This window comes from Parus major, chromosome 11 (genome assembly GCF_001522545.3).
Source record: "Parus major isolate Abel chromosome 11, Parus_major1.1, whole genome shotgun sequence".
NCBI classification, from domain to species: Eukaryota; Metazoa; Chordata; class Aves; order Passeriformes; family Paridae; genus Parus; species Parus major.
Window position 1 is genome coordinate 1994303 of NC_031780.1, and position 11590 is coordinate 2005892.

The following is an 11590-nucleotide window of genomic DNA, read 5'->3' on the forward strand; positions in this document are numbered from 1 at the left end:
TTTTTTTTTCTTTTTTTTTTATACAGGGACATGTTGGAAGCTGGAATATACATCCTGCATTACAAAGTGCAAAATACTACATGCTCAGAGCCCAAGCATGATGTCTGAAACAGTCCACAGCAAGATGTAAGAGACAAACCCACCACCCTCTCCCTCCTCTCTGGGACATGCTCCAGGTGCTCCTCCCCAGGTGCCTTTGAGAAACAGTTGGATTTTTGCTTGGTTTTGTTTTATTCTCCATCCTCAGTGGATTGGAATTGAGCCCTCTGTCCCCTTGTCCCTCCCCACCCTGCTCCCTCTGCAGATTTTTTGAGATGGGCTGGATGCTCCTCACCGGCACAGCACCCACTCCATCCGTGCTGCTGGAGGTGCCTCCAAAGGGGTTTTTTGGTGGGAACTTTTAGCCAGGAGAAATTGGCTGTGAATTAAAAGTAATTCTGGGTGGTTTTCCAGCCTTGCCACGGGTGAGGAGCAGCCTGGGGAGGAGGAGTGAAGGCTGGAGGGTGCTGGGGGTGCTGCTCACACCTCGTGTTCCCTATTCCCCCCTGCCCCAAGGAATTCTGCAAAAAGCCAATTTTTGTTTTAAAAACAAGGATCAGAATGGGCCCTGTTGTCCCATTTTCCCATCCAGACAGGGTTCATTCCTTCCCTGTGCTCCTTCTCTCCTCCTTCTCACAGCAGCATTCCTCCATTTCCAAAGGGTGAAAAGCCTGATTTTGCTTTTCTCTCCCATTTATCATAAAAGCTTTTGTGGATTTCCCTGGGAAACTCAGCCTGGAGCATCCCAGAACCCATCCCCACTCCACCCAAACTCTCCCCACGCTCCCCTCGTCTCATCTCCATTTTGGGGTTCATTGCTGTTGTTACAAAGACAATTTTCTTGGAGGGGGGGGGATGAGGGGAAGGGAAACGAGGTTTTTTTTTTCTTTTGTTGGGATTCCTTCTCATCCTTCCCAGTGTTGGGGGGGCAGAGTGTTGATAGCATTTTGCCATGCCACACAGCATAGTGTTATACAAGCAAAGAATTTTGGCTAAAATCCAAAAAACATTACCCAGGAAAAAAGGCAAACTGTGAGTGAGACTCGATCATTTGTTGTTCTTCTGTGAAAAGACTTGGAAATTGTCGGAGGACAGTTCGAGTTATGATTTCTTTTTTTTTCCCTTTGTTTTTTTTTTTTGTTGTTGTTGTTGTTTGGTTCTGGTTTTTTTTTTTTTGTTGTTTTTGTTTTGTTTTGTTGGTTTTTTGTTTGTTTTTTTTTCCCCCATTCATACATGTAACTGTTATTTTTGCAAACAAGACAGTCTTGAATTAGATGAAAAAGTTAATAAACAAAATGGCGACTCCAATATTTAGTAAGATCACCATGACTACCAGGATGGGAGCTGAACCCTGCAAGAGAAAGAGAAGGACAGGAGTTAGATGGCTCCTTGGAATTCTGCAGGGAGCTCTGGGGATGAGCAGATCCAAATTTACACCTCCCAAAACCCTTGGAAGATTTTTTTAAGCTGCCAAACAAACACCTGGCTGCACCCCCTGATGGATGATGGATCATCCCACGTCACTCCCATAGGAATTCTGGCCTTAAAAACACAACTAAAATTGCTTGTTTATCAGGTAGCCAATGAAAAGGAAAATAAAACCAGCAAAGAAAGCAGATTATCTGGGATCTTAGAGTGGTTTGGGGATGGTTTGATGTGTCCACAGGACATTTCCCAATAAGCACAGTTGTTTTCCAGGTATCCTGGACAGCAGGGGTCCGTGTTCAGGTAACCTTTTGGGAATGCTCTGATAACCTTCCCTGAGTTTGTGTGGATCAGATGAAGCTGCTGGGAACTACCTGGAAGTGCCCAAGGCCAGGCTGGATGGGGCTTGGAGCAGCCTGGGTTAGAGGAAGGTGTCCCTGTCCATGGCAGGGGTGGGATGGGATCAGCTTTGAGGTCCCTTCCCACCCAAACCATTCCAGGATTCTGTGATTTTATCTGGAAAACATTGCAGGAGCCCCAGTGCAGCTGCCCCGTGCACACACCCACCCCAGCTGGGCTGGACATGCCAGGAATGGTTCAATCCCTGCAGGAGCATCCATTGCTTCCCCTGGAGCACATCCCAGACAATCCCACCAACATCCCAGCAACGTCAGGGCGCTGCAGCCAACCCTCCAACACATCCTTCAGTGGGACACTGGTCAGGAAAACATCCCCTGGCACCTCATCCCCGGCTCCTCATCCATCCTGGCACCTCATCCCCAGCACTGCTGGCCCCGGTGCCACGGTGTGAGCGTGGCTCTCACCAGGGTGAGTGATGCTGGCAGCGGGTGGGTGGTTGCTATTTCTTGGGAGTCGCTGGGATCCTCGGCTATTCCTGCTGCATCCAAGCCCTGGGATGGTCCAAATGCTTTTCCCCAGGCTCCTGTCCCCCTCCTGGCTCTGCCCACGTGGCTGGGATGGAGCGGGGACAGGGCTGGGCACCCCTTGGGAGCTCTCCCTGGGCGGCTCTGCGGAGCTGCTGCCAAAGAAACGGGAAGAAGCAGCTCCTGGCTGGCCTGGGATGGTTTCTTTTCCGAGCAGCCTGATTCAGCTCGCGTTTGGGAGTGGGTGGGAGCGAGGATGCTGGAGCCTGCTGGAAAGGCATATTTGTAACTTAGCAACAGGGTCAAAGGCAGCCAAGCCAAGGCAGGGATTGAGGAGAGCAGCCAGGTGCCCATCCAGGCCTGGCTGCTCCTGGCAAACCTCTCCTCCTGTGCCATGAAAACCTTTCCAAAGGCAGCAACCGCCCCCTGCTCGCCGCTCCTTCCCTTCCCAGCCCGGCCGTGCCAAGCCCGGCCTTGCTGGCGCTGGGAGGGATTAGCTGCATTTCAGAAGATTATTGGGTTTTAGGGTTTTTGAGCTGCTGGTAATATAATAACAGATTGTGAGTGATTATCAGTGTCATTGTTTGCCTTGGCACGGCCCCACTGAGGCACAGAACGCGCTCCAGCCCCCGGCCCCACGGCCAGGGAGGGCTCAGCCGCGCTTCCAGCGGCCCTGGGCTGCTCCATGGAGCAATTCCCTGCCAAAACAGCCCAGCCAGCGCTGCCCCTGCTCTGCCCACGCTGCTGATCCCTCCAGTTCCCTGTTCCCTCTCTTTGGGATGCACCTGAGGTCCAGCCTTTGGTGGGATGTGTCCAGGGAGGGAGCACAGCCTTCGCTGGTCACTTCTCCCAGGAAAAAGCAACGGGACAAGAGGAATCAGCCCTGAGTTGTAGCAGGGAGGTTCAGATTGGATATTTGGGAATAATTCCTCACCCAGGGCAGGGGTGGAGCCCCCATCCCCGGAGCTGTGTGGATGTGGACCTGGGGCAGTGCTGGGGGAACGGCTGACCTCAATTCCAGAGCATTTTCCAGCCTAAGCGATGCCGTGGATCTGTGATTTTCACACAGGGCAGCAAAGCTGTGTCCTCAGCTGGAAAAATGGGGGGGATCACATCAGCAGCCCCTGGATCCCTGTGCACAGAGGTTGTGCTCAGCCCTGGCTCAGGCTCTCTGCATCCTGCAGCCCCCGAGCAGGGCAGGGATCTTCCACTTTTCCCAGCCACAGCATCCCGGGAACAGGATGACCAGGGAGGGGTGGCAGCTCTTGGAAGCAACCAGCTCAAATCCAGCTGACACCTCACAAATTTTGCTTCCTTTTTACAGCTCCCTCTTTTTAACCCCCTCCTCCCTGTGCTGCTCCAGCCAGGGCTGTCCAGGTGGGAATGGCAGGGAATGGCAGCTGCTGCTGGATAAGCAGCTTTGCCACTCCAAAGCTTCGGCTTTAGCTCCAGTTATGGATCCTGCTGCACTTCTCAATGCTTTGTCTGCCTGATTTCTGCCTTGTGAGGTCTTGGTGCCTTCCCCTGTGCTCAGAGGGAGTGTCTGCCCTTCTCCCCTGGCGTGGCAGGAGCTGGGACAGCGCTGAGCATCGTTCCTGCTCCGTGCCTGGGCAGGAGATGGATCACTGCTGGAGCTGAGCTTTGGGACAGAGGCTTTGCTGAGCCCAGCCTGGCTGCAGGGCTCTGAACTCCCTTTTGCTGCAGCAAAAAACAGTGATTTAAAACCAATGGCTTTTAAACCCTTCCCACTGTGTTCCAGCCTCCAACAGGAGCCTTTGGAAACGGGAGACAGCCCCTGATTTGCAGCTTTGCCTGTTGCTGTCACAGTTTGGTGGGGCCTTATCTCATCTTTGGCCTCCTGTGGAATTAAGGAATGGTTTAGGTTGGAAGAGACCTTGAGGATTCTCTCATTCCAGCCCCCTGCCACGGGCAGGCATTTCCTGGAGACTTATTTTAATTTTTTTACAATAAGATTGCTGGAATCCTTCACAGGAGAAGGAAAACATCTGCCAAGGATGGGAATCTCCACCAATATCAGCAAAAGGATCCTTCTCTATCAACAGATTGGATCCCCAAGGATTTTTAAGCTTTGTTTCTGAGCTGAAAGAACAGGAATTTAGACCTAAACCCATGGAAACAGTAAAATAGGAGTAAACCATGGTTATGGCACAGGAGTAATAACAGTAATTGTAGCTGTAGAGTAATTTCTGCCCCTCTGCCTTGTTTGTTTTTATCCTGGAACTGTTGTGTAGCAACTCCAGAGTTTTCCTGGGAATACGACGGACAGCTGGTTTACAAATGCAATTGTGGCATAATTAATTTAAGCATTAGCAATCCATTATTATCTGTTATCACAGGGTACAAGCTCTGCCTCTCTGCCATGGAAACCAGAGTGCAGGTTACCTAGGAATCCCTCTGGGATCTATTAAGAGTAATTACTAAGGACTTGGATCAGCAAAAAAAAAAAAAAATTAAAAAAAAAATAGAGATATGCACCATTTTCCAGCCTCAGCACTGCAGAAAGGGCTGCAAACTTAGCAGCTCGGTGACATTTGTGCTGAATTGTCACATCATTGCCAGGAACAGGCTCTGTGAAATGGTTAAGGAGCATTTAGCAAAGGAAACATCAGGGAGTCTCCTGGCTTTCTCCAGCGGATTGCAGCAGCTCCCGCGGCTCCAGGAAGAGGCCCAGGAGATGCTAAAAGTGTTTGTGTGAGTGAAAGTGAGTTGGGTGGGAAGGAAAAACCTGCTGCTGGGGGGGAAAAAGGCTAAAAAACAGAGAGATTATGCTCTTAGAGATCCTTTAGCCTCTTAAAGATCTGGTTTGTCACCCCTGGTTCAGTCCTCACCTCCAGCTGCTGCGACTGAGCTCCGTGTGCTTGTTTGAGGCTTTAATTTTAAGATTTTTATTCTGAAGCCAGCAGTCAAAATTTGGTTCTAATGCAGTCAAAAGCTGGTGTTTGGGCCCAAATTTTCCAAGCTAAGAGATGGAATTGGGCTCAACCCCCATATGCAGATGACAGGAGCAGAGCCAAGAAGGTGCTCCCAGGTACATCAAAGGCCCTGGAGATGAAACAGCTTTGAAAAGGACCCTGTCGAGTTGAACATCCCATTTCTCTCTGAAGATTATTTACCTCAGGTTGTCTGAACACGAAAGAGATTAGAGAAGGAACAGTTTGTGATTATTATTTGTCTTAAGAAGAGACAACCCCTGCAGTGATGTTCAGCCCCGCCTCATTCCAGAGGTGTGATGGCAACAGGACTCCTCTTCCTCCTTATTCCCATGGAATGATGGTTCCTGTTTGTCTGGACACGCAGCTGCCACTGGGATTGGGGGTGAATCTGCTTGGTTGAGATGAGAGGAGCAAGGAAAACCCCGGGATGGTTGTGCTGGGAGAACCTGGGGATGGCTCCCCATGGGGGAAAAAATAAATGGGAAAACCTGAATCTGGAAGGGCACAGGGATAAATCACGGGGTTTAATCCCAGGGATGTTAATGCCAAACAAGTCCCCAGGTCTCTTTCCCAGCAGCCTCATCCCAGAGCAGCCAAATGGGAACAGGGAAGCTTCACACCCCCAACAGGGGGTGCTTGGTTGGGACGGAGAAAACACCCAGGTTTTATTTTTATCTCATTTTGCGACCTTTAGGGCTAGAGGTGCCAAACTTCCTTAAAAAAAAGGAAATTGAATGAATCCCTGGCAAGGGGAGCATCCAGCGCGGGGGGAGCTGCCGGTGCCGGGCTCCATCCCCCGTTCCCCGTTCCCCTGCCCGCATCCCCGGCTCGGGCAGCTCGGCACATCCCAGCTCCGCCTGCACATTGTCTGCCTGCTCCTCCTGCCCTTCCCCAGCCACAGGAACCTGCCGGATCCCGCTGGAAATCCTCCCCTCTGCCGAGCGGGGATGGAGGGGCTGCGCTGCCGGACCGCGGGGAGCCGCCGGCTCCCGGACATCCCCCGGCCGGGAGATGCTTTTCAAACCTCTGCTGCCGCTCTTTCCCCGGGAATTTTGGGGGAAATACGGGCTGGGATTTGCCCTCTCCCAGGAAATTTGGCATTTCCTGACGTGGGAAATGTCAGAGCCATCCTCACGGTGCTCTCAGCGAGGCCAGGACGAGGCCCTGGAAGCATCCAGGGATCGCCGGTGATCGCTAAATGAGGACAGGAGGATGAATCAGGCTGAGCCCCGGCCCTTCCCGCTGAGCTGCTCCGTGCCCAAAGCGCTTCTCCTCCCCGTCAGAAGCCGCAGATGTTCAGGAAAGGAGATCCATCCCCTCCTCTGCCTCCCCAGCCCTGCCATGGGGTTTGTGCCCGTGGATAAAAGGCTCGCTGGTGTTTTAGTGGGCTTCTTTCCTTTGCCAGCCTCTCAACAATTCCTTTTTTCCTTTCCCGTTTTAGTTCTCCTCAAAGGCTCCAGGAGCCTGTGAAGCATCCAGGCACAGGCTTTGTGCCTCGTGGGCCTTTAAGGCCGGGAAGGATGGTGACGTTCCTATAAATCCCTTAATCCCACAACACCGGCGCCGGTCCTGGCACGTTGGCTCCGGTTTTCCTCTTCCCCAACGCTGACAAATGCTGTGAGTTTGTCCTGTGGGTGCTGGGGTCAGTGCCCACAGAGGCACCGTGAGATCAGGAGGCCTTAAATGTCATTTTAAAGCATTTGTGTGGCTCAGTGACCCCGAAACCCCCAAATCCCCTGAGAGCCAACACCAAGCGCTGCTGAATTTCATCGGCGTTATTGAGCCGTGGCCTCAAGAAATGACCTTTATGAGAAGATTTTTCAATTCCTGATGAGCAGCCCCAACAAAGAAGTTCCGTGAGTTTCTTTTAAAGGATTGGGGAAAGTGACAGAGCAGAACAAAGTTCCTACAGCTCCTCCTGTACGTCTGACTCCTCTGTGGAGTCTGTATCCCTGCCTGTGCACACTTTGGAAAAGCTTGGATTCCAGGCCCGTGGCTCCCAGCTGGTTTTTCAGGCAGGAATCACGAGCAGTGATTTTTTTGGAGTGTGTTTTTGTAGGACCTGCACCCCCAGCCCGTTCCAGAGGTGTGCTGCCAGAGCCACCCCCTGGGCTCATGGATGGCTTGTGCAGAGCTGCTTTAGGGCAGATTATTTTTAAAACGAGCTAAGCTGTGAGGGTGACCTCGCTTCTGCTCAGGGATACCTCAGGTAGGGCAAAAATAACCGTGCTCAGCTCTGAGCATCCTTGCTGCTCGCTGGCAGCACCTTGCTGAGGTGGTGGCAGGTGGGAGCTGCCCTCTGAGCCCCTCCTTTTGAGGGAGCAGCTTCCCAGCCGGCACTGCTGGGATCCAGGGCTCTCACACACCTGCCCACAGCAGCCTTGCCCCGGAGCTCACGTCCTGCCAGCCCACAGGCAAGGAGGATTTCAGGCCAGTGTGGGAAATTGGGCTTTTGGAGGGACTGGGGAGCCTTGGTTTGCTGTGGGGGGATGTGGAGCTGGAGCAGGATGCAGGGGGGTTTTGCAGGATGGAGTGTGTGAATGTCCTGTGCATGGAGATGGGGTCTGTGGGATAAATCCTTCCCCTCCTCTTCCTCAGGGATTCACCACACTCCCTGAAGTCTGAAATGGCAGCTGCAGGTGAGGTGATGGATTTGGGGAGGGGGTTGGAGCACAGATCCCTGCAGCTCCCATTCCTCCCCTACACCTTCCCCTGCTTCTGTCCAGCCACTGGAACAAAACCCTGCTAGCACCGAGCAATTCCTGCTAGAACAAATTGTTGCTGGCATTGTGGGTTATTTAAATCCACATATTATCTCTTCCTCTGTATTACATTAGCTTCCTCCCAAACCTTCGCCATCTGTTCCACCCTCGGTTATGAATGTGAGAAAACTGAACATGCTGCTCCACAGCTCCAGCGCTTCCAAAGTAGGATGTGCATCCTAATGGCTTTTCCATGCACTGCTCCGTGCAGGCTGGGCCCTTCCTCGGTGCCCAGGGCTCGCTGGGAATGGTCAGGAATGTGTTGGTGCCTGTTGGATGTGGAGGGAGGTTTATTGTGACAGCTCTGAGGTGGGAGCACATCTGACGGGCTGGGAGGGGAGAGAGCCCAGGGCTGCTGGTGCCAGCGATCTCCCCAAAAGCACGTGGCTCTCAGCGAGGAGAAACTGTGCTTTCATCCCTCCTGTGGGCCCTGTGTCTCCCAGGCCGTGTTGTCAAAGGTGCTGGAACATCTGTGTGTCCCACAGCCTTCCCAGGGCTGGTGTCTGTGCAATTACTGCTGCTGCTCTTCCCCTCTGGGAGCCTGTCAGGCTCCTAATGCTGCCTGTCATGTCTCCAGTGCTTCCCAGGCAGGCAAGGACAGCCTGCAGGGCTCTGTTTCTCCAGGCCTGCAGGATGTGGAGCCCCCGTGCTCAGCTCGGTGCTGGCTGGGAGCTGCCAAGGCTGAGTCCAGGGCTAGGCAGGCAGAGAGCTCCAGGGCTGCTGGGGGGGATTTATCAGCAGGGAAGCTGGGGCAGATCCATCCTTCCCACATCCCTGGCTGCTCTGGGGGGGATTTATCCACAGCCCCAGCAGGGAAGCTGGGGCAGATCCATCCTTCCCACATCCCTGGCTGCTCCCTCCTCTCCCTCCCCTCGGCTCTGCTGGCAGGTGCTGGGGGAGCAGGGATGCTGCAGCCCTGGCAAATGTCACCACACCTCACACACCTCGATGCCTCTCGCCCGAATTTTCAGCCTGACTGACAAATTCATTTCAGTTTCATGACCAGGCACCATCCTGTGCTCCCCTGACAGGGAGATTTAGCTCCTTTCTGCTGAAATGTCACCTCCTGAGCGTGACAGCTACTCCATTTCTCCGGGGTAGGTCTGGGGCATCCTCATGGGACACCTCCAGCCCTGCCCTGTGTTTGGCACTGACTCAACAAGGGACAGTTTGGGGCAGTTTGGGGCAGTTTGGGGCAGTGGTGGCTTCCCCAGTGCTCCCAGCAGACCCCATCACCTCTCCTGTCAATGCCAAACCAGCGGGCACAGCAAGTGAGGAAGCTTCTAATGGGAAATCCAAGAATCCTCAAAAAACAATGCTGCAAAAACCCCTAAAACCCACCCAGCTCAGCCTTCTCCTGAGGAGCTTCACCATGTCCAGGTGTTCTCTGAGCTGGTGATGTCCAACCTCAGACCCCTCCTCCCCCAGCCCCCACAATTGATTAGCCCTCACCTCATTAGCGATGGTTAATGGCTCACCCTCCTTGACTTTAAACCCATTAATTCTGGTCGAGGAGAACAGATTATTCCCTTCCACTTTGCAGCGCTTTCCACTTTTTAAGATCACTCTGTCTTCTCCTGGACATCTCCAGCCCTTCCCAGCAGCCAATTCATGCCCAAAGTGTCCTTTTCTCCCCCAAAATGAGGAGCCCGGGGTGGGATGTCTCACAAGGGGCTGTCCTGGACCAGCAGGAAGCTCTGTGGCCATAACCATAACCCAAGGAAGCATCACCAAAGCCTTGCCTGTTCCTTCTCCCACCAAATCCCCAGCAATAAAGGATTTTTATTGCTGGCCTGGGGGCTGGGCTGCAAAACTCCAGCTTGCTGCTCACATCCTCCAGGGAACACCCTGCTGCTCCCACCACGGTCTGCAGGGAACTCCCCACAGCAACGTCCAGCAGGATGGCAGGAGGGAGGAGAGGGCATTCAAGGCACAAACCGATGATAATTCACATTTTCCAAATTTCCCTCCCATCCCGCTCCACTCAGCCCCAGGACAGCCCCAGGCTTCCCCAGGCAAAATTCCACACACAATCCCTTCACTCACCGTACTGGATTTGAGCGCATCCCCACTGTCCTCTTCAGATTCTAGTGCAACAGGTAAAGATTTCTGTGGCGGGGAGAAGGTTAAGTCCCACCTCAGTAGCCGAGGTTCAGCTTTGTCCCCGAATCTCAGGTTTTCCAGTTTCTGCACCGTGGGCTCGGCAGAGGAAGCTGGCCTGAAATTCTCTTTGTTCTGGGACTTAGACCTCAGTCTCTGAACCCCAAAGCCCCGCTCTTCCCCGCGGTGCTCGTCAGCCACGCTCCTGCAGCCTCCCCCTTTGCTGTAGTGTCTTTTTTGGGTGTGAATCTCTTGCATATAAGAATCCATCCTCATGAGGGGCTTCATCTCCATCTCGTAATTGCTCATCTTCTCCTCGTCCAGCTCAAGCAGCTTGGAGCTCCCTGAGCTGTGGTTGTGGGACCTGTGGTGGGAAGTCCATGAAACCGTGGCTGGGGAATCTGTCCACCTCTCTCTCGGCTTGTGGTTGGAGGCCGAATGTTTGTGTCCCCCGCTCCGACCTCTGTAGTCTTCGGGGACGGCGGTGGAGCCCAGCTGCCCGCTGCGCATCGTCCCGCTCCTGGCAGCGCGGCTCCCGCCCCCCTTCTCTTCGCTCCAGCTGTTGGGGCGCAGGTAATCCCCGCCGCGCCCCTCCAGCAACATCTGGATCTCACCACCCCTCTCTTCGTCCACCGAGACCTGCCTGGAGAAGTGGGCGCTCTTGTTCCTGCAGGAGGGGCCGAGGGGCGGCGTGGAGCAGGGGCTGGCAGGGAAGCTCTGCAGCGGGCTGTCGTCGGGGGTCAGGTCGGACGGGGTGGTCCCTTTGCGGTACAGCTCGGGGCTCTCTTGCTGCAGGGGTGTCCCGGTGGAGAGGACCTCGATGTCATCGCTCGAGTTCTGCCGCTTCGGCCGCTGGCATTCCAGCCCTTTGGGGGCAGCGGTGGGGAGGAGAGAAGGGAGACAGGAAGGCAGCAGGGTTATTTCTGGTTTCTGGATGCCCCGCGGGATTTTCGCGGCACGGAACGGGGAGCAGAGGGTTGGGAGCAGCGGGGTGGGATTGGGGCGGCAGCCTCAGAGCTGCTGGCAGCACTGGTGTGACACCAAACCTGCCCTGAGCCCTGGCCTGCAGAGCCACAGCCAGCACGGGAATGCTTTTCCAACCCCAGAGATGCGGAGAAGCCTCCAGCGGTGCACAGCTGCTGGGAGGAGGTTTGATGGTTTTTTGGGAACCAGCCGACCATGTTTCCTATCAGTGCCCGGTCTGGAAAGATGGGAAGGGAAATCTGTGATGTGGCTGGTGGCACACCCTTGTGCTCTGTGTTTGTGCGTGCTGGGTGCCACTGGGATCACCCTGGGTGTCACTGGGATCACCCTGGGTGTGCTGGGTGCCACTGGGATCACCCTGGGTGTCACTGGGATCACCCTGGGTGTGCTGGGTGCCACTGGGATCACCCTGGATGTGCTGGGATCACCCTGGGTGTCACTG

The 11590-nt window shown here is 54.2% G+C and overlaps 1 protein-coding gene and 1 long non-coding RNA gene across 2 annotated transcripts in view; one reads left to right on the forward strand and one right to left on the reverse strand.

Moving 5' to 3' along the window:
* LOC117244991 overlaps window positions 1-261 on the forward strand; it is a 1056-nt gene extending 795 nt beyond the window's left edge. Inside the window, exon 2 of the long non-coding RNA XR_004499054.1 lies at window positions 27-261. This is a non-coding gene — a long non-coding RNA (uncharacterized LOC117244991). The remainder of the gene's footprint in view (window positions 1-26) is intronic.
* The window catches only part of JPH3 (junctophilin 3), a 45738-nt gene continuing 34148 nt past the window's right edge, over window positions 1-11590 (reverse strand). Inside the window, exons 4-5 of the mRNA XM_015640161.1 lie at window positions 10111-11030; window positions 1-1390 (exon numbers count right to left, since the gene is read on the reverse strand). Of these exons, the coding sequence (XP_015495647.1) occupies window positions 1310-1390; window positions 10111-11030 (1001 nt within the window). The 3' untranslated portion in view covers window positions 1-1309. The remainder of the gene's footprint in view (window positions 1391-10110; window positions 11031-11590) is intronic.